At 41.0% G+C, this 27,368-nt stretch overlaps 1 protein-coding gene across 7 annotated transcripts in view; it reads right to left on the bottom strand.

Annotated features, from left to right (window-relative positions):
* The window catches only part of LOC133557865 (growth arrest-specific protein 7-like), a 168,887-nt gene extending 143,581 nt beyond the window's left edge, over window positions 1–25,306 (bottom strand). For 2 of the 7 annotated variants that reach the window (XM_061908738.1, XM_061908740.1), the window contains exon 1: window positions 22,623–22,990. In XM_061908738.1, the coding sequence (XP_061764722.1) occupies window positions 22,623–22,802 (180 nt within the window). In that variant the 5' untranslated portion in view covers window positions 22,803–22,990. Of the gene's footprint in view, window positions 1–22,622; window positions 22,991–24,754; window positions 25,139–25,193 lie in introns of those variants that run through there. The other 5 variants (XM_061908741.1, XM_061908739.1, XM_061908743.1 and 2 more) reach the window with 5 other exon arrangements.
* Window positions 25,307–27,368: the final 2,062 nt, after the last annotated feature.

Genomic DNA, 27,368 nt, shown 5'->3' with positions numbered 1-27,368 from the left:
TAATATGAAAGTTTAATGTTAGGGCGGCCCGTGAGTTTTATATGAATGGCACTTTACAGTGTTGTGTGCGGAGCTAAACAAATCTACCAATCACAGTTGGGTATATGGCTCTTGGGGGCGGGACATTGAGCTGGCTTGATGCAACCAGATAATAATTTCTTAATGAGTGAAAGTTACAGCAGCGTTGCCATGGAGAGTTTAGTTTGGGGGCGGAACATTGACCGGGCTTGATGCAAGCAGATAATTTCTTAAAGAGTGAAAGTTACAGCAGCGTTGCCATGGAGAGTTTACTTCAGTGCCTGGCTGGCTGCCTCATTTATCTTGGGCACAAGCAAATTATGCGTATTTGTTACATTTATTGCACCGTTGGGTGTGTGTTGCCTGCTGGTCACTGAACACTACTCGCATTTGCGACTCAAATATGTCATGCAAGTATTTAATTAGCATTTCGCTGTGAAAAAAATGCATCTAAAGTTGTTCAAACTATAGTAAAATTTGTGCGCATCTGTATAGCATTTTCGAAATAAACTTAAACAGAACCCTAACCAAATGGACAAGTGATTGATGTGGAAGTGTCACTGATCACTACAGGGCTTTGTGTATATCCCTACTCCATGCAGAGAGGGCAGCACTGCCCCTGATAGCTCGTACACTCAAAGTCTTCAAACACAGAAAAAACAACGTCTTAGTTGGAGAAACTGGTCAGTAAAAGCAATATGGAATTTGTTGACTAAAAATGTTTGCTTTCGTTATTGTCAATGACCTAATTTCTACTGACAAAATTAGGACAATAAAAAATGAAAACAGAAGCACATTGACTAAAACAATGACAAAATGAAATTACAATTTAGTCCTTAATCCAATGATATTTAATTGCATTTTTAATCAGATGGGACAAAATGTCCAAGCACACTTGCATGTAGGAGAGGGGTGGGAGGAAACGTACAAAAGATATCCAATCAGAACTAGCATTTTGTAAGACAAGGTGTTTTGATTGTTGATACGTAAAAGCTAAACTTCATACAAGACATCCATACAAATACGTCTTCTACACCAGAAAGAAAGAGAAGAAAAGACTCTTGGATGCACTTCACATTTGCCGCGGTAGACAACAAAATAACTTTTAAACCCGGAGGCTCCATTTTCTCCAGTAAAAATACAACCATCGGGACATCTACGCAACAGTAAGTAGGCCTAAGCGAATATTTGGAAATGACACCAACTGTACTGAATTACTGTTACTCTTAAAGGGTCTTGCTCAAGGATACAACGGACGTGACTAGGATGATGGAAGCTAGGGATTGAACCAGGAACCCTCAAGTTGCTGGCACGGACGGCCGCTCTACCAAGCGAGCCTCACTGTCAACCAAAAACAAACTGCTTTTGAAGTAGACCATGATGCCGCGAACAGCTGAGCCGAGCTTACCCGCCAATAAATACACCTGTACAGTGTTTTTTAATCAATGTTCAGCAGATGTTCTATTCAGCTTTTAATTGCAGAACTTGACAACCCAAAAGAGCAGATTTGTCATTTTTCAAGCTCGCACACAAAAAAAAGACAGCGATGTGAGACATATAAACGTTAGTTTTATAACACTGGTTGCTGTATTTACATCGGACAGTGGCCAAAACACTAATTATTGTGCTCACTTAATGTAGTTATGCCCAATATAGAATGCAACTCGTTTGTTTAATCATATGACCATAACCATGCATAAAAAACTTTCATCCACTGGTGTTGAAAGAGTTATAACCAAGTACTACCTCAGAAAACACTTTGTTCTCAAAGTGCCACCATAATGACCGACATTAAAATACAGTTGTGTATACAGTAGTCTTTGTGTTTAATTGAGGTTTGCAGTAGGCCTTATGATGGCATTGTGTTTATATGTATAAGTGCACACGAGTACGTTGTTTGAGTTTTAATAATGAAATTGTGATAAGATATTTTATATCACTCCAATTCTTTTTTTACGCAACTGATTTTTTTCAATTAGTAGCACCCGAGCTACTAGTAAAAAAAGCGGAGCAAACAACTCCCTGATACGGCCACAAAATTGTTGTTTTGCGAAATAAAAGCATGTTTTATTGCAGGTTTATGAGATGTATGTTTAGAACAGGGACGGCGTGGCGCAGTGGGAGAGTGGCCGTGCGCAACCCGAGGGTCACTGGTTCAAATCCCACCTAGAACCAACCTCGTCACGTCCGTTGTGTCCTGAGCAAGACACTTCACCCTTGCTCCTGATGGGTGCTGGTTGGCGCCTTGCATGGCAGCTCTCTCCATCAGTGTGTGAATGTGTGTGTGAATGGGTCAATGTGGAAGTAGTGTCAAAGCGCTTTGAGTACCTTGAAGGTAGAAAAGAGCTATACAAGTACAACCTATTTATTTACCCATTTATAACTATATATAGACAATTTATGCTTAAAGGTCAAAACGACAGCAATTGCATGCTTACCCATAGATTTATCAGATTTTATTTTGTATTATCTATAGCAGTGGTTTCAAAAGTGTGCCCCGGAAGCCATTTACGGCCCACAGCTAATGTTTTAAAGGCCCACGGCACATTCTAAAAATACTATTAAACAAAAACATAAACTAAAGTGAATTAAAAAATCTTAAAGGCTAAATGTAATTTAGAAAAACTTGCAATGTTGACTAATAAAACAAAGCCTTTTTTTTTCTTTCAAACTGTCACTGCTCAAAGCATTATATTGAATCAAAATCAATGTTATTCTGAATTATTAACCTATCCAAGGTTCTGATTACTTCGCACCAAATATTCCACTAAGAAAAATATTTTTGGTGGAAGATTTTGGAAATTTGGTAAATAAATAACCAAAAATGGTATACTTTGATGTTTTCTTACTGTACCGAGAATGAATCGAACCGTGACTTCTGAACCGAGGTTGTAACGAACCTAAATTTTGGTGTACAGTTACACCCCTAATATACACACACATATATATATATATATACACACCTGCATATATATATAATATATACACATATATATTATATATAATATATATATATACGCATACAAATATATATACACATATTAATATACATACATATTACATATATATACACACACACTGTATATATATATTTATAAATACATACACACACACACACACACATATATACATACATATACGTATATATACATACATACACACACATATACATATACATATATATATATATATATATATATATACACACATACTAGGGGTGGGCAAATTAATGCGTTAATTACGCATTAACTCATCAACCTATTAACGCCGACAATTATTTTATCGCACATTTGCGTATGTTGTTTACATGCTTTTATTTTGTTAACGCCTTTTCTTAAAAAGATGGCGCCGCCCGGATGGGCTTTGTTGTCGAGGGGCTCTTGGTAAAGATGGAACATTTGGCAAAAATACCGGACAATTCTGCAAATTTCATGGCTGGCTTACAGCGTGGTCACTCCGGGATCACATACGACCGCCAGACAATTCTAGATGTGGATAGATCGGGCCGTTTTGGACTGAATGACGCATGCTTGCTAGACCGGCTAGCTAGCATGGGAATACTTTGCCGGCTACATCCAGCGGCCTGTGAAGCAGCGGAGTATATGTGTTGTCTGTCTATTTATGAATAATGCAGACGAGGAGTGTTGGCTGAGTTCTTAACGTTTACTTTCAAAGCGTGCATATCACAACATACAAGATGCCGTCATGGCGACACAACCTATACCGGGCTACCGCGCATGCGCGTCACTCCTGTTGCACTCTGGGTAGGGTAGTTCTCATAACATCACAATATAGTACCATGTATATGCGTTCAGTTTATCAAAGCACCAAGCAAACAATCGGAAAATTCCCATCATATCAATTCCTAGATATGGTCATAATTATTTTAAGTGCACTACGCAGAATAAACACAACATTATTAATATTGCTACTACAGATAATTTGATCAAAAATTCCCTAAAACAGCTCACTACCTATAATATAGGTTTTTTTAAAAATAAGGTCCCTGATAAAAAAATGTTTCTGCTGTTACCTCAGAAATTGCCTGTTCAGATGTTATTATTGTGGCTCAGAGATTTGTATGTAGATTATATTTATTTTCCATAACAAACAGGATAACTTAAATACCCTGGCAGTGGCAATAAGCTTAAATGTTTGTATTTACATTTTTTGAGTTGATTTTCATAAAATATGCTATTTAACTGCTACTAATTAACAAGGACTGATTTAAATTGTGTTTGCACAACAAATGTTTTGGCGCTTTTGTTCATGTGGGAGAATATTCCAATAAAGGTGCATTACACACTACTTTTGAATTCATTATTGGGCTTTGCGTATACAATGCAGTTAATCGTGATTAATCGGAGAAATAATGCGATTAACTTCGATTAAAATTTTTAATCGTTGCCCAGCCCTAATAAATACATGTACATACATATATATGTATATATATATATATATATATATATATATATATATTATATGTGTGTGTACATATATATCTATATATAAAAGAGAGAGAGAGTTGTATATTTACACACTAAGAAGTACCCAAAATTAATACAGGTGAGTATGGGTGTCAATTACCAGCTACCTGGAATTGGTACTGAATGATACCTATCCTTATTGCAAATAGCTCCCAGGCTCTTAGTAAAGTGTCAGTTTTACCACAACATATGTGATAACCTCAAAATGTGTTTTCTTCAGCTTGAAGCAAAATTGGAAGGCGGGTGTGTTGCGGCCAAACAGCTGATATGTTGCTGCTCAAAAAAACATTAAATGTGATGACAAGAAATATATTTTGGTATGACATAAGCAATCCAGGGGAAGCACCTGGCTGGCTGCTATCTGCTCTACAGCAGAGATCAGACCTTTGGAATTACACTAAAGATTCTGCTAGAAGCCCACTCCTCACTCTACGGTTTCATAATAAACACAGCTGACAGTCCACTGAGAAAAGCAATTCGGGAGACAGAGTGACTTGACATAACAGCTCTTTGCAAATTGCGTTAGTTCCCCTGGCAACACAACAATGTAATGTCAGGCTGTCTGTCATTCAATCAAGACAAAAATACTTTATGCCATAATAGTGAGGAATAAAATCTTTGAAAATAATGTCATTGAAAAAAGGTCACGTTTGGTATGATGTGGTACACTAATACCACATTAAGGAGTTGGTGGGTTACATTGTTATTAAGGCACCTACTAGGGATGTCTGTAGACTGTTACTGTATTTCCTCTCTGGGTAACTTGAGCCTACTGTATAACTGTGCACTGTCCAAACTATAAAGCTACATTTCAGTCTGTCAATAAATTAAACAAGCCTGTCTCGGTGGTCTCAAATAGGAAAGAATGTTCAATCTAAACCTTGCATTCTGAGCATCTAATTTGTTTCCTCTTCTGACAATTCAGAAGTGTTTGAAGCCTCCATGCTATGCCAATTAGATTCATGATAAAACTGTTAGATCAGGGGTCTCAAACTCAATTTACCTGGGGGCCACTGGATGCAGAAACTGGGTGAGGCTGGGCTGCAAGAAAAGATTTTTTTTTTTTTTTAATCTAACATGCACTTTTTAATGAATCCATCTTCTATGAATGGCTTTCCCGCCCTAGCAACATACTTGCCAACCCTCACGATTTTTCCGAGAGACTTCTGAATTTCGGTGCACCTCCCGACAACCTACCGGTGCAACCATTCTCCCGAAATTTGCCCAATTTTCACCCGGCCAACATTATTAAGGGCTGCCGTGACTGCACTGCCTTTAACGTCCTCTGCACCAGTGGTTCTCAACCTTTTTTCAGTGATGTACCCCCTGTGAACATTTTTTTAATTCAAGTACCCCCTAATCAGAGCAAAGCATTTTTGGTTGGAAAAAAAGAGATAAAGAAGTAAAATACAGCACTATGTTATCAGTTTCTGATTTATTAAATTGTATAACAGTGCAAAATATTGTTCATTTGTAGTGGTCTTTCTTGAACTATTTGGAAAAAAAGATATAAAAATAACGAAAAAACTTGTTGAAAAATAAACAAATGAAGTGATTCAATTATAAAGAAAGATGTCTACACATAAAAATAAACATCAACTTAAAGTGCCCTCTTCGGGGATTGCAATAGAGATCCATCTGGATTCATTAACTTAATTGTAAACATTTCTTCACAAAAAAAGAAATCTTTCACATCTATATTTATGGAACATGTCCATAAAAACTCTAGCTGTCAACACTGAATGTTGGATTGTTGTATTATTTTTTCACAGTGTATGAACTTACATTCATATTTCATTGAGGTATTATTCAATAAACTTATTTTTAACGGATTTATCAATAGCTGCTATTTTTTTTTTTTTTTAATAAATCTCACTTGTCCCTTGGCATTCCTTCAAGTACTTCCAGAGGTCCGCGCACCCCCTTATAGAAGACTACTGCTCCATTACATGTCATCGCGCACGCTTTTACATTTCACAACCAACGTGCCGGCTTTGTGTCATGTTGTGTGAGACTTGTGCAGAACGTCAGTGGCTGCAAGACGTAATTCTTTAACAGCCATACAGGACACACTGAGGGTGGCCGTATAAACAACTTTAACACTGTTAGAAATATGCGCCACACTGTGAACCGACATCAAACAAGAATGACCAACACATTTTGGGACAATTTCCGCACCCTAACACAACTTAAACACAAGAGAACAAATACCCAGAACACTTTGCAGGGTTACAATATACAACACCTCAACTGACGCAAGTAGGGAGGGTGAGGCGTGGGGGGGTAGTGGTAGCGTGGGTGTGTGTATTGTAGCCGGGAAGAGTCAGGGCTGCAATGAATTATGGGTATTAGTTATGTTGAGTTTATGTTGTATTACAGTGCGGATGTTCTCCTGAAATGTGTTTGTCATTCTTGTTTGGTGTGGGTTCACAGTCTGGCACATATTTGTAACAGTGTTAAAGTTTTTTTACGGCCACCCTCAGTGTGACGTGTGTAGCTGTTGATCAAATATGTCTTGCAACATCACACATGTGTACTGCTCAGCCAAAGGTGACATTCAATTTGGCTTGCATACTGTCTGTACAGAAAACAGAGGGTGGTAAGAAATGTGCCGTTACAGCACTCCATGAATAGTATTGATTGTGCAAAAATCGGTCTTGATGCTATGTGAACTCCCGTGAAAATCGAGATTGTTGGGTAATATGACGCTGTCAAGTTCTGTTCATATTAAAATCACGGGCCGCACATACATTAAATAGTCATATCAAAGCGTGGGTCGCAAAATAACATCTCGTGGGCCGCAATTGGCCCGCGGGCCGCATATTTGAGACCCATGTGTTAGATGAACATGTGCTGAGAAGTATATGTGAGTGTCAAAGTCTCTCCTAAATGTAACTGATTGTGGTGCCCTACCACGGCAAAATAAAAGCCACCACACCATGAAAATTTGATTTTTTTTTTCTACATAAAAACATATTAAAGTGACATTGTATGAATGGGTATACATTACATAGTTTATTATTGACGCACTATTGACCGTGGTTAATGTGATTTGAGATGTTTGTAAAACATCTCAAATATACAAATGTTCTTCTTTGCTTTATTTTGAAAAACTTGCATCTGAAACATCAAACAGCATTAAGAGCTACACCTGGTCGCGCACCTGATCGACCCTGGAACGGAGTTGGCACTCTGGAAAAGTAAGGAGAGAATAAAAGTTCTGAAGAACTGGCGTGTGAATGTTGCGTAATTTCTATATGTGTAAACATTTGTAGTTTGTGTGAATATTCAACAGTAAGTTATGTTTTATTTTGTAATGTTTATTTTAAGTTTCAATTTTCAGTCTTACAAACCTAAATGAAGAAAGAATTAAAAGAACGAAGGAAAGTAATTTGAAAGAAGGAAGAGCAATCCTTGACAAAAAACTGAGCTTCTTTTTCTTCATGCTTTTAACTATCTGCTCACGCTGGAAAACATAGTAGCGAGGGTACAGAAATAAAGTATTGACAGTGCAGTGTGAAAACCGATGTGTTTACTTTGCAATTAAGTAAATGCAGTCTAAAAAAATATATATAACCTGCAGAGGCACTTTCTGACGAAACATCCCCATTCCGATGCCCGGCCCCTCAGGCCATGGGCTCTTGAAACTGCCGCCCTCTTCCTTATGTCATTGAATAGCCCTGCTTTAGGATGTAAACATGTGAACATTGTATTATTGTTGTAACTTATTAATTAACATGTACTGGTTGGGTCCCCTCCTCTCTGAGCTGCTACCTTACCGTGGTAGAGGAGTTTGCGTGTCCCATTGATCCTAGGAGCTATGTTGTCTGGGGGCTTTCATGCCCCCTGGTAGGGTCTCCCAAGACAAACAGGTCCTAGGTGAGTGATCAGACAAAGAGCAGCTCAAAGACTTCTATGGAATTACAACAAAATGAACCCAGATTTCCCTCGCCCGGACGTGGGTCACCGGGGCCCCGCTCTGGAGCCAGGCCCGGAGTTGGGGCACGATGGCGAGCGCCTGGTGGTCGGGCCTGTCCCCATGGGGCCCGGCCGGGCACAGCCCGAAGAGGCAACGTGGGTCCCCCCTCCAATGGGCTCACCACTCATAGGAGGGGCCATAGAGGTCGGGTGCATTGTGAGCTGGGTGGCAGCCGAAGGCAGGGCACTTGGCGGTCCGATCCTCGGCTACAGAAGCTAGCTCTTGGGACGTGGAACGTCACCTCACTGGGGGGGAAGGAGCCTGAGCTAGTGCGCGAGGTAGAGAAGTTCCGGCTGGATATAGTCGGACTCACCTCGACGCACAGCAAGGGCTCTGGAACCAGTTCTCTCGAGAGGGACTGGACCCTCTTCCACTCTGGCGTTGCCGGTAGTGAGAGGCGACGGGCTGGGGTGGCAATTCTCGTTGCCCCCCGGCTCAAAGCCTGCACGTTTGAGTTCAACCCAGTGGACGAGAGGGTAGCTTCCCTTCGCCTTCGGGTGGGGGGACGGGTCCTGACTGTTGTTTGTGATTACGCACCAAACAGCAGTTCAGAATACCCACCCTTTTTGGGTACACTCGAGGGAGTACTGGAAAGTGCTCCTCCGGGTGATTCCCTTGTCCTACTGGGAGACTTCAACGCTCATGTTGGCAACGACAGTGAAACCTGGAGAGGCGTGATTGGGAAGAATGGTCGCCCGGATCTAAACCCGAGTGGTGTTTTGTTATTGGACTTTTGTGCTCGCCACAGTTTGTCCATGACAAACACCATGTTCAAACATAAGGGTGTCCATATGTGCACTTGGCACCAGGACACCCTAGGCCGCAGTTCCATGATCGACTTTGTAGTTGTGTCATCGGATTTGCGGCCTTATGTTTTGGACACTCGGGTGAAGAGAGGGGCGGAGCTTTCTACCGATCACCACCTGGTGGTGAGTTGGCTGCGATGGTGGGGGAGGATGCCGGACAGACCTGGCAGGCCCAAGCGCATTGTGAGGGTCTGCTGGGAACGTCTGGCAGAGTCTCCTGTCAGAGAGAGTTTCAATTCACACCTCCGGGAGAACTTTGAACATGTCACGAGGGAGGTGGGGGACATTGAGTCCGAGTGGACCATGTTCCGAACCTCTATTGTCGAGGCGGCTGATTGGAGCTGTGGCCGCAAGGTTGTTGGTGCCTGTCGTGGCGGTAATCCCAGAACCCGTTGGTGGACACCAGCAGTGAGGGATGCCGTCAAGCTGAAGAAGGAGTCCTATCGGGTTCTTTTGGCTCATAGGACTCCGGAGGCAGTGGACGGGTACCGACGGGCCAAGCGGTGTGCAGCTTTAGCGGTCGCTGAGGCAAAAACTCGGACATGGGAAGAGTTCGGGGAAGCCATGGAAAACGACTTCCGGACGGCTTCGAAGCGATTCTGGACCACCATACGGCGCCTCAGGAAGGGGAAGCAGTGCACTATCAACACCGTGTATGGTGCGGATGGTGTTCTGCTGACTTCGACTGCGGATGTTGTGGATCAGTGGAGGGAATACTTCGAAGACCTCCTCAATCCCACCAACACGTCTTTCTTTGAGGAAGCGGTGCCTGGGGAATCTGTAGTGGACTCTCCTATTTCTGGGGCTGAGGTCGCTGAGGTAGTTAAAAAGCTCCTCGGCGGCAAGGCCCCAGGGGTGGATGAGATCCGCCCGGAGTTCCTTAAGGCTCTGGATGCTGTGGGGCTGTCTTGGTTGACAAGACTCTGCAGCATCGCGTGGACATCGGGGGCGGTACCTCTGGATTGGCAGACCGGGGAGGTGGTCCCTCTCTTTAAGAAGGGGGACCGGAGGGTGTGTTCCAACTATCGTGGGATCACACTCCTCAGCCTTCCCGGTAAGGTTTATTCAGGTGTACTGGAGAGGAGGCTTCGCCGGATAGTCGAACCTCGGATTCAGGAGGAACAGTGTGGTTTTCGTCCTGGTCGTGGAACTGTGGACCAGCTCTATACTCTCGGCAGGGTTCTTGAGGGTGCATGGGAGTTTGCCCAACCAGTCTACATGTGCTTTGTGGACTTGGAGAAGGCATTCGACCGTGTCCCTCGGGAAGTCCTGTGGGGAGTGCTCAGAGAGTATGGGGTATCGGAATGTCTTATTGTGGCGGTCTGCTCCCTGTACGATCAGTGTCAGAGCTTGGTTCGCATTGCCGGCAGTAAGTCGGACACGTTTCCAGTGAGGGTTGGACTCCGCCAAGGCTGTCCTTTGTCACCGATTCTGTTCATAACTTTTATGGACAGAATTTCTAGGCGCAGCCAAGGCGTTGAGGGGTTCCGGTTTGGTGGCCACGGGATTAGGTCTCTGCTTTTTGCAGATGATGTAGTCCTGATGGCTTCATCTGGCCGGGATCTTCAGCTCTCACTGGATCGGTTCGCAGCCGAGTGTGAAGCGACCGGAATGAGAATCAGCACCTCCAAGTCCGAGTCCATGGTTCTCGCCCGGAAAAGGGTGGAGTGCCATCTCCGGGTTCGGGAGGAGACCCTGCCCCAAGTGGAGGAGTTCAAGTACCTAGGAGTCTTGTTCACGAGTGGGGGAAGAGTGGATCGTGAGATCGACAGGCGGATCGGTGCGGCGTCTTCAGTAATGCGGACGTTGTATCGATCAGTTGTGGTGAAGAAGGAGCTGAGCCGGAAGGCAAAGCTCTCAATTTACCGGTCGATCTACGTTCCCATCCTCACCTATGGTCATGAGCTTTGGGTCATGACCGAAAGGATAAGATCACGGGTACAAGCGGCCGAAATGAGTTTCCTGCGCCGGGTGGCGGGGCTCTCCCTTAGAGATAGGGTGAGAAGCTCTGTCATCCGGGAGGAGCTCAACGTAAAGCCGCTGCTCCTCCACATCGAGAGGAGCCAGATGAAGTGGTTCGGGCATCTGGTCAGGATGCCACCCGAACGCCTCCCTAGGGAGGTGTTTAGGGCACGTCCAGCTGGTAGGAGGCCACGGGGAAGACCCAGGACACGTTGGGAAGACTATGTCTCCCGGCTGGCCTGGGAACGCCTCGGGATCCCCCGGGAAGAGCTAGACGAAGTGGCTGGAGATAGGGAAGTCTGGGCTTCCCTGCTTAGGCTGCTGCCCCCGCGACCCGACCTCGGATAAGCGGAAGATGATGGATGGATGGATGGATGGTTGGGTCCCCTGCTTATAAGCTATCATAGCTTCCTGGGAGTTTCCCTTTTACAAAGCACATACAAATCATGTAAATGATAAATGGGTTCTACTTGTATAACGCTTTTCTACCTTCAAGGTACTCAAAGCGCTTTGACACTACTTCCACATTTACCCATTCACACACACACATTCACACACTGATGGAGGGAGCTGCCATGCAAGGCGCTAACCATATAACCATATAAAATTGTTAAGTGTTTTGTAAATAAAAAAAAGATGATGAAAGACTGAATACCTTTAGTAAAAAAAGATTATTACTTTATTGACGCATATTATTCCCAGGCTTTCACGGGCCATACAAAATGATGTGGTATTGGAAAGAGAGGAGGGTTTTTTTCCCGCCACAATATCTTTTCAAAGTTGTTGAATTTATCAGCAACTACTATAAATCCTGTCTTAATTCCAATCGACGCAAATGATCACATTCAGATATATACTTATCTTTAAGAAAGAAGGGGTTCGCTGGAGCATATCCCAGCTGACTCCAGGCAAGAGGCGGGGTACTCCCTACACTGGTCGCCCGTCAAACAGTGTCACACTCATATTACACCTAACATGCATATTTTTGGAATATGGAAGAACCCACACACACATATAGGTAGAACATGCAAATTCCACACAGAGATGTCCAAACGTAGTTTTGTACCCAGATCTCCCGACTGTAAGGCCTACATGCTAACCACTAGGTCACCGTGCAGCCCACATACGGATGTGTCATATTTATAATGACTGCTATGTGAAAGAGATAAAGTTTCAACATTACAGATACACAACTAACAGTGAAAGAGAAACATGTGACTAAAAAGACACTGCAGTTCTCATAGCAGGCTTGCTAAGAGATACAAAACACATATACAGTACATGTAAAATATCCAATCCAAGCCACTTTATTTATAAAACAATACAAGTGTTACAAAGTGCTGCACAGGAGTTAAAACATACATACAAGGAGAGTCAATAATATAAAACATTTAACTATAAAAAAAAAAAATACATCAAATACATAAAAGAAAACAAAATATACTAAAATCACACAACTCTCATGCTGGCTTAAAAGCCAAGGAGTAAAAATATGTTTTAAGACCTGATTTAAAACTCATTAAAGAGGGACCCATTCCAATAGCATGAGTGGTATCATTCCAAAGTTTTGGAGCAACAGCAGAAAACGCACGATCCCCTCTGGATTTTTGGAACGACAATTAGAAACTGATCAGCTGACCTTAGACTTTGTGGGGGTGGAGATTTTTTAAAAGTCTGACATACATTGTGGGGCTAATCCGTGAAGAGATTCAAAAACAAACAACATTTTAAAGGCCTACTGAAACCCACTACTACCGACCATGCAGTCTGATAGTTTATATATCAATGATGAAATATTAACATTGCAACACATGCCAATACGGCCGGTTTAGTTTAAGAAATTACAATTTTAAATTTCCCGCGGAGTTTCCTGTTGAAAACGTCGTGGAATGATGATGACGCGCGTTTGTGACGTTATTGGTTGGAGGGGACATATTAGCCCAGCACCATATACGGCTAAAAGTCGTCTCTTTTCATCTGCAATTACACAGTATTTTGGACATCTGTGTTGCTGAATCTTTTGCAATTTGTTCAATTAATAATGGAGACGTCAAATAAGAATGCTGTTGGTGGAAAGCGGTGGATTGCAGCTTCCTTTAGCACCGAAACACAGCCGGTGTTTGTTTGTTTTTTGTGAAGCTTTAACACAGAGCGGTCAAGCGAACATGGTTTCTCTACGTCAAACAGCAAGTTTTTGGATGGGAGAATTGTGATATTAAGTCGGCTCTTACCGGAGACTTGAGTGGATTACGCCACCTCGTCCTGCAAAGGCAGCTGTGATCTTGGCTCCTCGGCTTCTCTCAGAGACACTGGCGTTAACCGCAGCCATCCGACTTTCAGGTATGACTTTATAATCTCACTAAAATACTATTAACACAATAAGCAGATAAGGGATTTTCCAGAAGTATCCTAGTAAATGTGTCTAATTACATCTGAAACTCTCCCACTGCCGCCGCCTGGATCCGTCTGCCCTTTTTTTTTTTTTTGGTGCTTCACTCTAACTTTCTTCATCCACGAATCTTTCATCCTCGCTCAAATTAATGGGGAAATCGTCGCTTTCTCAGTCCGAATTGCTCTTACTGCTAGTGGCTCACATTATAAACAATGTGAGGAGCTGATGTCATGCGCATATCTTCTGCTACTTCCGGTACAGGCAAGGTTTTTTTTATCAGCGACGAAAAGTTGCGAACTTTATTGTCGATGTTCTCTACTAAATCCTTTCAGCAAAAATATGGCAATATCGCGAAATGATCACGTATGACACAGAATTGACCTGCTATCCCCGTTTAAATAAGAACATCTCATTTCAGTAGGCCTTTAAAATTAATTCTAAAATGAACTGGGAGCCAGTAAAAGAATGCTACAATGGGGGTAGTGTGTTCATGTTTTTTAGTGCCAGTTAAAAAGGCGAGCAACAGCGGATTAACTGCACTCATTGATAATAATTAAATAAATAATTGAATAAATAAATAAATAACTGCAATCATTGATAATAATTAAATAAATAAATAATTCCAACTTAGAGGAAGTTTCAGTAGTCCAAACGTGATGAAATAAAAACATTGATTACCTGCTCAAAGTTGTTAAAAGATATAACTGATATAATTTTTGCTAAATGTCTTAGATTATAAAAACTGAATCAGACAGAGAGAATCTGTTGTTCCCATTTAAAATCAATGTCAAACTTAAAACCAAGTGACTGTGGGTTTAAAATAAGGCATCAAGGGGGTCAGGTCACTGGCTTTAGAATTCGGTTTTACTTTTGAGTCAAATAAAATGATCACCCTTATTTATTTCTATTGGCTAGAGAGAGAAAAAAAAGAAGATTAAAATAAAATTTAAAAAATCGGTCTTAGCCTAGGCCCTGGAGTGGGGGTGCAGACTGAGGCCAAGGGGGGGAAAAAAACAAAAAAAAACAACAACAACTCATAGCCATAGAACACATCCCTCTTCCATGTGTGTAAGAGGGAAACATCAAACATCAAATAACACAGAGGACATTAAAGACATTAAAACAGCAGATACAACCAGACACTTCTACATACAGCTATGAATAAAAAGTAAAATAAACATATCCACTGTGGTGGCCTCTGCGGTGTTCCACGCCATCATCTGCTGAGGTGGAGGGCGCATGGCCAGGGACAGAAGCAGACCCAACAAGGCAACCAATACAGTCGACTCCACTCTCGGCCAGTGTCCAGTCTGCATGGATGAGCGAGGATACGTCCAAGGTGACTGAGGTGTCCGACACCTGCTCACCCAGTCAAGACACTGCGAAGCCTCTCCGTCCCAGTAGCTCAGTGCTAGCTCCACAGTCCTGTCCCCTCATCCGCATCTCCTCCAGTACATCCAAACAGACTCTGGTGTGGCAGACACCCAGCAGCTGGTCTCCATGGCCAAAAAGCTCCCGGGAGGCAGATCCAGAAGTCCACAAAAAAAGCACCACAGAGGTCACGAAAGTGCCACCCCTTGTCACACAGTCCCAGAGGGTCCCGGACCAAAATGCAAAAAAATATAATACCACATGAAAACAAGAGGGAAACACAAAAGGATGACACAAGAGCACAGAGCTCCTGCCTACAGCAGCGCCATCTTGGAAAAAAAAAAAAATCTGTAGTCCAAACGTGAATTATTTAAAAAATCAGTTTCCCCTGTACAAGCTTAGGAAGTTGCATAAACGTTACCCGGCCCAATGATTGTTTTTTTTCAATATTGAATGTTTATGACTGCAAGAAACCGAAATAGAAATTCGATTAATTATCGAGTCTTACTAAATATTTTCAGACACATTGTTGTTCACAATCTTTGTTTACACTCAAGGACACCATTTAGCCCAGCTCGTTGCTTTGGCTGTGTGTAAGTTTTGATTGTACTTAGTTTTTTCAACGAATGCTTATATATACACAGAGTATATATACTCGACCAGTGGTTCTCAAACTTTTTTCACCAAGTACCACTTTAGAAAAAACGTGACTGTCAGAGTACCACCATGATGATTAACATTAAAGTAGTGTAGTAGGCCTAAGTATACATTTAAACAAGGCAGGGGTTTTATTCAGCAAATACATTTAATAAATATGGCAACTATAACATTACACAGTTTGAACAGTAACAATGTGTCTGAATATAAGAAAATAAAAGACTGTACTTTAATCAAGCGATTCTTTGGCATACCACTAGATCAGGAGTCGGCAACCTTTACCACTCAAAGAGCCATTTTGACCCGTTTCACAAAATAAAGAAAACAATGGGAGCCACAAAACTCTTTTGAAATTTAAAATGAAATAACACTGCATACGGAGTTTTTTTTACTTCGTGCTATGTATAAACCAGGTGTCACAAACACCCGGCCCGCACCTCAGTATGAAAATGTAATAATAGTGGGGCCCGCAAGTTTTATATGAATGCCGCTTGACAGCATCACACTTAAAACCCTCCCGAATATTCCCAGACACTACCGAATGTCAGATCAACTAATCTCACGAATGTTTACAAGATTTCCCTCAACGAACATAAATAACATTTGGCGCCCTCTTTAACACATTCAATCAGCTTGCCAGCCCCGTCACATGTCGTATGAGGCTTCTGCAGACACACGCAATCGATTGCAAGGCATACTTGTTTAACAGCCATACAGGTCACACTGAAGGTGCCCATTTAAACAACTTTAACACTTTTACTAATATGCGCCACACTGTGAACACACAGCAAACAAGAATGACAAACACAACTCAGGAGAACATCGGCACTATAACACAACATAAACACAAAAGAACAAGTACCCAGAATCCCATGCATCCTTACTCTTCCGGGCTACATTATACACCCCCACTAGCGCTAAATCCCCCCACCCCTTCCGTGCTTTTGGTTGAGATGGGCGCGGTTGGGGGAGGGCGGGATTTGGTGCTAGCGGGGGTGTATAATGTAGCCCAGAATAGTTAGGGATGCATGGGATTCTGGGTATTTGTTATTTTGTTTGTATGTTGTGTTACAGTGCCGATGTTCTCCCAAAATGTGTTTGTCATTCTTGTTTGGTGTGAGTCAGTGTGGCGCAAACTAGTAAGAGTGTTAAAATTGTTTATATTACAACCCTCAGTGTAACCTGTATGGCTGTTGACTAAGTATGCGTTGCAGTCGCCTTTGTGTCTAAACAGAGGCTAAATATAAAAAGTGACCAGTCAGCACGCAGATCGCGTTGTGTAAAAGCGGGTGCGACAACATATTGTGGAGGAGGTTAAAGGCATTGCAATCACTGCACACCCTCAATATTGAAGTCCAGGTGAAAATTGGAGAATGTTATTATTTCTGAGAGAGAGGCACTAAAATCTAATCGTTGGGGTTGGCAAATTAGCAGCTGAGCCACATCAGAGTGATCAAAGAGCCGCGGGTTGCCGACCCCTGCATTAGATGGAGCCCGAGTACCACTATTGGTACACATACCACAGTTTTACAAATCCCTGTACTAATCCTTTGGTCTAAAGTTTTGCCTCTGCAACTTCTTGTTCCACGGTCATAACTGAGTGGCATGTGTTGACATGGTGAACATGTGTTACAGTTGTCAAATATTTTCAATGTACTTAAAAGAATAAGTTACCAAAGTGATATTATTTTTTGCATCTCTAACTTGTATTAAACATCACTTTACTGGTAAAAAAAAATACACTATGGACCATTATAGTGAAACTGACCTGGTTTTTCCTTTCAAATGTTTCTGATCAAGTCTGTTTTTTTTTATTTCCGCATATGAAATTGGTGTAAAAGCTCTCCTCAATTACTCTGAAATTCACATGCTTATGTGTAGGAACACGTGTTTAGAAAACCAATGAGGAAAAACCTACCACATTGTAATAGTTATTTTAGGTAGTTCCATTCAAAGAACATAAGGTAGGTGTGTCATTTAAGTGTGAATCTGAACTCAAAAATCCCAAATATGCAACCACAGTTTCAGTCAAAGCTACTGTGAAACTGCTTAGGCTGTGATAAATCACAATGAAAATCTGATAAAGTTATTTTGGATTAAGGTAGTTTTGCTTCCAGGTGGTTAAAAAAAAATGTTAACACTGATACTTGAATGTGAAAACAGACCTTGAAGGGTTTTGCAGGATTGCAATAAAGCAACATGGTTACATAACTGCAAAGCATAGAATGTAAACATTTATGCAGACATTAAAAAACAAAAACATGAAAGAAGTGTTGTATTAGTCCATTGGTGGATGCTGCCTATTGTTGACAATCTTTATGAAAGACATGACGACAGATGGATTCTTTTTAACGCAGTGTGATGCATTTTTAATGCAATATGAGGTTTTTTTGGGTGCCCTTTGGATGTTTTTTTAATTGGGTTTATGGGCGTACACAGGACCTCCCATTGGCTCCGTTGAAGCTGACTTTTATTTACGTGAATTTATGATGTAGAATGCATAAAAGAAATACATCCTTTGTCCATCAGTGTGTGAATGTGTGTGTGAATGGGTAAATGTGGAAGTAGTGTCAAAGCGCTTTGAGTACCTTGAAGGTAGAAAAGCGCTATACAAGTACAACCCATTTATTTATTTATTTATCATGTCTTTCATAATGATTGTAAAATAAAAATAAAAATGTAAAGTCCCCTTTAAACCTTGTTGGGTTGCGAATGTAGTTTACACTACAGTAGAGATGCGCGGTTTGCAGTCTCATCCGCAGAGTCCGCGGATAAACCGCTGGTCAGGCGGGTGACATGACGAAAAATTAGATTTTAGATTGATTCGGGCGGGTGGCGGTTGAACCATTCGGAAATATTTAATATACATTTTTCAAGGATCGGTCACCTTCACCACTCAAAGAGCCGTTTTGACCTTGACTAAGTAAAAAAGACAATAGGAGCCGCAAATATACTCGCAAATATCTGCTGGCGCTCGTCCAGACTACAAGGATGAGGGCGTGCTATGAAGCCTTTGACTTTAACGCCTTCTACATCATGTACAAACTGCTTGCCAGTCCAGCAAAATGTTGTATGTGGCTCCTGCAGGCACACGAACACGACTGCAAGGCATACTGGGTGACACAGAGTACACTGATGGTTGTGATATAAACTAGTTTAACACTCTAATATGCGCAACACTGTGAAGCCACACCAAACAAAAATGACAAACACATTTGTGGAGAAAATCCTCACAGTAACACAACATAAACGTAACACAACAAATATCCAGAATCCTTTGTATCCATGACTCTTCCTGACTATATTATACACCCCCTCCGCCCACGTCGGTAAGGTGGGCGGGGTTGGGGGCGCAGGGGTGTAAAATATAGTCAGGAAGAATCATTGATGCAAAGGATTCTGGGTATTTGTTGTGTTGCGTTTATGCATTTCCTCCACAGAAAGAAATGTGTACGGTCAAAGCCATTGGCTAAAACACCATAGCCAGCCGCAATACCACCAATGCAACCTGACCTGTTTTAGCAGTTTAATATGGACATTGCATAAAATAACCATGTTGGCTAGAAAAAATCCGTAATCCCGCTAAATAGAAGGCATCTAGGATCCCTTTGAACGAGTGAGTCACTTAGTATAGTCATGGATGTAAAATTGTATTCATGGTGTCTGCTAAATGTGTGTTTGTTTATTTTTAACGTTAAGCTTTTTTTTTTTTTAACATGTAATCTTAAATTCATGAATATACTGTAATGGTGGCAGATTGACCGTGCACAACTCAGCCTTGCATTCGTATTTACAAAACTAGCAATGTATAGCTAACGGGCAAGAATGCGACACACACTTACGAAAACAGGTCCTCGAACTCTTCCTCGTTTCGTCTTCTCTCCCAAACTAGGTCGAAGGCTGCGGCAACCCCGCCAATGCCCTCTGCAGTCCCCTCTGGGTAATTAGTTCACTACACCATTTTACCATATTTAAAACAGAATGGTATGCTTATGTGGGGGATTCCAACTATTTTGGACTGGTAGTAGTCAATCCCCAGCAAATGTTCTGCCACAATACCTTAATGCTAACGAGAGGAATTTACCCTTCCAACGACTGTCGTTGGCTTTGACAGTTAGGATTGCTTGTTTGCATTAAAACAGTGGGTTTTCTTACTACAATAGGGTAAAACCATCCTTGCCCAGGCACACCCTTCTGGTTTTTGGAGTATAAATAATTGGGGTTTCGGTACCAACTGTTGGACTAGATGTGACCAATCTAAGTCTATGAGCACGAACTGATGAAGCCTACTCGGATGAGCAACAAATTGTCTTTCAAGACAGGCCAAACAGTCCAGTTGCGAACGATTGAACGCCCTGAGATTCCCATCGCTACAATACTTTCATCCTCTTTACCGCCTCTCTAATGTGAGTGTGAGTGCTGTCTGACGTTGAAACTTCTCCTTGGCCTTCCACCCGAAGGGACAAGCGGTAGGAAATGGAAGGATGAATAGATGGACAGTTAACCCAGGGGTCACCAATCGTCGATCTTTGGGACAACCGCGAAAATATAAGTACATAAATAATGTATTATGATGACATCAGTGACACCCCTACCCGGACCAACAGTCCAGCCAACAGGCACGCATTTTAACTCAACACGCCCACATGCCTCGCCTGTCTCTCTTCAGTCTCATATCCTACAGCCCGTGTATCGAGATGCAAATCGAATCGTCCGTCACAAAGAGATTCACATCCCTACTAAATGACGACATCAGAGATGCCTGATGTAAAAGAATAGAATAAAGAAATAATTTCAATAGTAAGTGGTTTTGTTACACGCCCTGTGTTTTGGCGGATTACATTTGTCATCAAAATGTGATCATTTAATGATCCAATTTCAATGACCAATACTGTCCTGTATCTACATGGGTTTGGCTCAATACCAAACTTTTTAGTAGTAGCCCAAAACTAATGTAAAGTGTCCAAACAAAAGATGAATACATGCATAGTACATTTTAACAGAAGTGTAGCGAGAACCATGTTGCAACAGAAAGTAAGTAAGTAGGTAAAGTAAGTAACAACATTGTTTTTTTAAAGCACTGTACAAAACATAGGTAAAGTAAAACAATTTAATATAACAGGGGCAACATCATAAAAAGGATACAAAATGAATTAAAAATGATAGTTAAAGGTGCATTAACGAAAGGCTTTACTAAAAAGAGAAGTTTTCAAATGTTTCAACACAGTCAAGATCACGGAGGGACTGGTGCAAATTGTTCCAGAGTCTGGTAGCTATTGCCTGGAATGCCAGGTCTTTACAGGTTTTAAAACAAGTTTTCAGGATCTTTAGAAGACCCTGGCCTGAAGACCGGAGGCCACGCCCTGAAGAGTAGGGGAATATCAAGTCAGTGATGTACTGAGAGGCCCCCACCATGCAACGCACGAAAAATAAAAGTTTCTTACAAGTATCATCCCTGCAGGACGAGGAATAGCTAAATATGCTTCACTACACACCGTAGCTCAACGGCATCAAAATGTAAACAAACATCATGGGTGGATCTACACCTAACATTCATTGTAATGATATAAAGTACAGGTACGTATCTAGTTGATACTACTATGATTAAATCGATATTTTTTGGTATCAAAACATCTTCTTTTGGTTTTTTTTAAATGTATATTATGTTTATATCATTATAATATACATTTTTTAAAAACGAAAAAGAAGATGAGATGCCAAAAAATATTGACGTAATCAGTAGTGTCGACTAGATACGCGCCTGTACTTAATAGCTTTACCTTACAACTCAGGAAATATGTCCCTTGACACAAGGACTTTGAATATGACCAATGTATGATCCAGTGACTATTTGGTATCGGATTGATACCCAAATTAGATTAGATAGTACTTTAATGTGTGGTATCATCCAAAACTAATGTAAAGTAGGGACGACGTGGCGCAGTTGTAGAGTGGACGTGCGCAACCCAAGGGTCCCTGGTTCAATCCCAACCTAGTACCAACGTCGTCACATCCGTTGTGTCCTGAGCAAGAATGGGGAAATTGTCGTTTTCTCGGTCCGAATAGCTCTTGCTGCTGGAGGCTCCCTTTAAAAACAATGTGAGGACGTGAGGAGCCCTCAACCTTGTGACGTCATCGTCTGCGACTTCCGGTATAGACAAGGCTTTTTTATCAGCACCAAAAGTTGCAAACTTTATCGTCGATGTTCTCTACTAAATTCTTTCCGCAAAAATATGACAATATCGCGAAATGATCAAGTAGGACACAGAATGGACCTGCTATCCCCGTTTAAATAAGAAAATCTCATTTTACTAGGCCTTTAACAGTAAATGAACAAGTACAGCTTGTACTTAATAATGTTGAGAAAATAGAATGATGAATGACACAATATGTTACTGCATATGTCAGCAGACTAACTAGGAGCCTTTGTTTTTTTTACTTACTACTAAAAGACAAGTTGTCTTGTATGTTTACTATTTTATTTAAAGACTTCACTGCAATAAGAACCACGTGTTTAATGTACCCTAAGTTTGTTTTGTTAAAAAAAAAAAAAGCCAATAATGCATTTTTTTGTGGTCCCTTTTATTTAGAAAATTACCGAAATAATTTAAGTACCGGTACCAAAATATTGGTATAGTTACAACACTAGGCGGCAATATACATATCACGACATAGATCCACCCATGCATTTCCTACCACGTATCCCTTTTGGGGTGGCGGGGGGCACGATATAGATTTGGGGCAATATCATCCAATCCTATTTTTGCAGCACTCCATGTGTGCTGGAGTGTGTTAGTGGACGAGAAGACGACTTCATCAAATGTTTTCACCATGTCTTGTGAGATGTACAATTCAAAATGTGATTTTTTTCCAAAAGTTGTAACAAATCCGTGAGTCACATGTGCAACAAAAGTGACGACATGTTTTACTTCCGCACACACACATCTTACCTCCAACACCTGGACATAACTTGAAGGAAACCATCCTCTCGCTCCATCTTTCTCTCCTTCCCACCATCCACCAGGCGGAGACTGCACCACCTTGATCATCTCCCCGGCATCGAAGCTCAGCCCCTGCTGGTGCTGCTCCGCGCTGAAAGGGTACAAACTTTTGCAATATGATCCAGACATCGTCCGCCGAACTTCCGTACTAAGTCGGTCTGTAAAATCCCACCGCTTGCACTGAATAAATCTACACACACCACTGTTTTCCCCCGCCGAAACTTGAGTAGAGTAGTTGAACTAAGCCTGCACGCCCCTCGCGGTTCTGCTCCGCCAGTAAGAGGGGCGACGCTGCTCTGCCAACTGTGGAGTCCGGCGTCAAGACGCCGAGCAACACCAAACATCCGGAAAATAGTTCAAAATAAAAGCTCTTTGTTTTGATTTCGAAAATTGGCCGTGTACTGTACTGTATATACAAACCCCGTTTCCATATGAGTTGGGACATTTTGTTAGATGTAAATATAAACGGAATATAATGATTTGCAAATCATTTTCAACCCATATTCAGTTGAATATGCTACAGAGACAACATATTTGATGTTCAAACTGATAAACATTTTTTTTTTTGCAAATCGTTAACTTTAGAATTTGATGCCAGCAACACGTGACAACAAAGTTGGGAAAGGTGGCAATAAATACTGATCAAGTTGAAGAATGCTCATCAAACACTTATATAGAACATCGCACAGGTGTGCAGTCTAATTGGGAACAGTTGGGTGCCATGATTGGGTATAAAAGCAGCTTCCATGAAATGCTAAGTAATTCACAAACAAGGATGGGGCGAGGGTCACCACTTTGTAAGCAAATTGTCGAACAGTTTTAGAACAACATTTCTCAATAAGCTATTGCAAGAAATTTAGGGATTTTACCATCTACGGTCCGTAAAATCATCAAAAAGGTTCAGAGAATTTGGAGAAATCACGTAAGCGATGATATTACGGACTTTTGATCCTTCACGCGGTACTGCCTCAAAAACCGACATCATTGTGTAAAGGATATCACCAGATGGACTCAGGAACACTTCATAAAACCACTGTCAGTAACTACAGTTGGTCGCTACATCTGTAAGTGCAAGTTAAAACTACTATGCAAAGCCAAACCCATTTATCAACAATATCCTGAAACGCCGACGGCTTGGTTGGGCTCGAGCTCACCTAAGATGGACTGATGCAAGGTGGAAAAGTGTTCTATGGTCTGACAAGTCTACATTTCAAATTATATTTGGGAACAGAGGACGTGATGTCCTCCAGAACAAAGAGGAAATAACCACTCGGATTGTTATAGGCGCAAAGTTCAAAACCCAGCATCTGAGATGGTATGGGGGTGTATTAGAGGTCCAAGAGATGGGTAACTTACACATCTGTGAAGACACCATTAATGCTGAAAGGTCCATACAGGTTTTGGAGCAACATATGTTGTCATCCAAGCAACGTTATCATGGACGCCCCTGCTTAATTCAGCAAGACAAGTGTTACAACAGCGTGACTTCGTTAAAAAAAAAAAAAGTGTGGGTACTTTCCTGGCCCGCCTGCAGTCCAGATCTGTCTACCATGGAAAATGTGTGGCACATTATGAAGCATAAAATACGACAGCGGAGACCCCGGACGGTTGAACGACTGAAGCTCTACATAAAACAAGAATGGGAAAGAATTCCACTTTCAAAGCTTCAACACTTAGTTTCCTTAGTTCCCAAACGTTTATTGAATGTTGTTAAAAGAAAAGGTGATGTAACACAGTGGTGAACATGCCCTTTCCCAACTACTTTGGCACGTGTTGCAGCCATGAAACTAAGTTAATTATTATTTGCAAAAAAAAACAACGTTTGAGTTTGAACATCAAATAGCTTGTCTTTTTCGTGCATTCAATTGAATATGGGTTGAAAAGGATTTGCAAAGCATTGTATTTTGTTTATATTTACATCTAACACAATTCCCCAACTCAAATGGAAACGGGGTTTGTACATTACCTTTACCAAAAATTGCCTATTTTATTACATTAATTAATTAATTGTATTGTATTGATAGCAAGAGTAACTCCCCTTTTTAAAAAAAGGAAACAAATTAGAACCTGTAACTACTGACCTGTTTCCATTCTCAGTTCTATTTCGGAAGTCCATCCATCCATTTCTACCGCTTATTCCCTTTTGGGGACGCTGGTGCCTATCTCAGCTACAACCGGGTGGAAGGCAGTCTACACCCTGGACAAGTCGCCACCTCATCGCAGGGCCAATGCAGATAGACGGACAACACTCATATTTGTCATACTTTGACTTGGATTAGGGTTGTTTCTTCGATGCAGAGAATGTTTGGAACGAGCCAGGCGTGGACGTGAGTACATGTTTAAACGTAATAAACAAACAAACTACAAAAAGGCAAATCAAGGAGGCGCCCAATGGCGGATAATTAACTAGACTAATTAAAACAAAACTAGCACAATGGCATGACTAATGACATGAAACAAAAGCCTGCACTGTGGCATACACAAACAATACTTGCACTGAGGCATAACTACAAAACTTACTGTGACCGAAACAAGGGGCATGGCTGGCAAGGTGTTCGAGGGCATGTAGGAGGTGAAGCACGGGTAGGTGGAGATGCCAGGACGAGGACTGAAAAAGAATGGCTTAAATACCTATGATGATTAGTGACAAACAGGTGTGAGGCTGAGGGCAGGGACGTGACTAGGAGACCAGGTGAAACTAATGAGTTGGCATGGAGACGAAATCAAACCAGGAAGTGCAAAGACAGAACCAAATGTCCAAAAAACTAAACATAACATGACCAAACATGGCAAAAAACAAAACATGGTATACCGGCGTGACAATATTATTATTAATTTATGTATTTATTGCTTTTATTTATTTATTTATTTCCATCCATCCATCCATCCATTTTCTACCGCTTATTCCCTTTCGGGGTCACGGGGGGCGCTGGCGCCTATCTCAGCTACAATCGGGCGGAAGGCGGGGTACACCCTGGACAAGTCGCCACCTCATCGCAGGGCCTATTTATTTATTTATTATTATTTATGTATTTACTTATTTATTTATTATTAGTATTAGTATTTATATATTAATTGTATTATTTTTATTACTTATGTATTATTATTATTATTATTATTATTATTATTGCTGTTGTTGTTGTTATTCATTTATTTTATTGTTTATTAGAGTTTGAAGTAACTTTCTTAAATGTCATACAAAGCGTAGAAATTGCCATGTACAATCGCTAATTCAAATAAAAATATTTTAGTTTCCCCCACATAGAAAATCATGTTTAAAGATTCTGCAACATCCTGAGGATGCTTAATTCAAAAAATGCAAGTGAAATATTGCTTGTTTTCAAAATATAATAGGTATTTCTATTTTAAGAGTCCTGCTAATTTCTAGTTATACAAATCTTAATTTAGGATGTCTTATCAAGTAAAATTATCAACCCATGCAGCTAGTTTCATAACATGGTCACTACTGCCTACTTTGTCTTGTTATATTCTTATTTTACTGTTATTTTGTTGTTCCCATTGTTTTTATTGTTTTTGTAATATTTCTCTGTTTTGTTTCCTTTTAAACCCCCATTATTTACTTTTTACTTTTTTTTTAATTGATCTCAACTCTGTAAACTGCTGCTGGAATTTTAATTTTCCTGAAGGAACTCTCCTGAAGGAATCAATAAAGTACTATCCATCTATCTATCTATCTAGTTAATTTCACTAGTATTTTTTCCTAAAATCTAGTCGTTTTATCTTATATTTTGACAGCTCTTTTTTTCGTAGTATATGTACATTGGTGCTATTGTCAAGCTCATCTATTGCACTTTTTTGTCTCCTGCTTGACAAATGTAGTTTTAACTACTTTAATAAGGCCACAAGGGGGCACAATTTACCAGCACTGAGGAAGAAAAGTATCATTCAAAAGTGTTTAGGAGATGAGATTGTGATCAATCAATCAATCAATGTTTATTTATATAGCCCTAAATCACAAATGTCTCAAAGGACTGTACAAACCACTACGACTACGACATCCTCGGAAGAACCCACATAAGGGCAAGGAAAACTTACACCCAGTGGGACGTCGGTGACAATGATGACTATGACTAATCCAGTTTTTGTATTATACATTTTTCAAATACATTTTAAAAAATAGTTTACAGCAGAGGTTTATAGCTAAGACACTTATAAATAAATACAATTAGTGTTTTTGTCCTTAAAAAAAGGACAAACATGGTCATGGTGTGGATTGTACGGCCTTTTGACGGGATGGTGTGTTTATGTCTGTGGTTTTGTACAGCTTGGGGTTGTATAGCATTTAGCCTGATAGCCTAATTTCGGAGTGGTCCCTGCAAATATTTCATTGCCTATCTATTTCTCCAATGCTGTAGCTTTTCTTAGCTTGCTTGCTTGCAAGGAGGGCTGTCCTATTGCAAGATAAGGCACTGCCTTTGGGCTTCTGATGCAAAGTTGACTAAAATATGGCTGTCATTTCAGCACCATGTTGATTCCTTAAGCCTGGATGCTGCCGTTGCTGTTTAGGTGCACTCATTGATCAACTTAACATTTTCAGTTTATTGGCTAAATATTATGCGTTCCAAGTAGTGCTGCACACCAATTTAATTATATTATTACTTAAGTAGCTTTTTTGTTTGTTTGTTTTGTCAAAGGGTTTTTACTTTTTTTTATTTGATATTGATGTTTTTATTT

Source organism: Nerophis ophidion, linkage group LG08, assembly GCF_033978795.1.
Source record: "Nerophis ophidion isolate RoL-2023_Sa linkage group LG08, RoL_Noph_v1.0, whole genome shotgun sequence".
Classification (NCBI taxonomy): domain Eukaryota; kingdom Metazoa; phylum Chordata; class Actinopteri; order Syngnathiformes; family Syngnathidae; genus Nerophis; species Nerophis ophidion.
The sequence above is the reverse complement of the archived record's forward strand: the minus strand, read 5'-3'. Positions and strand labels throughout refer to the sequence as shown.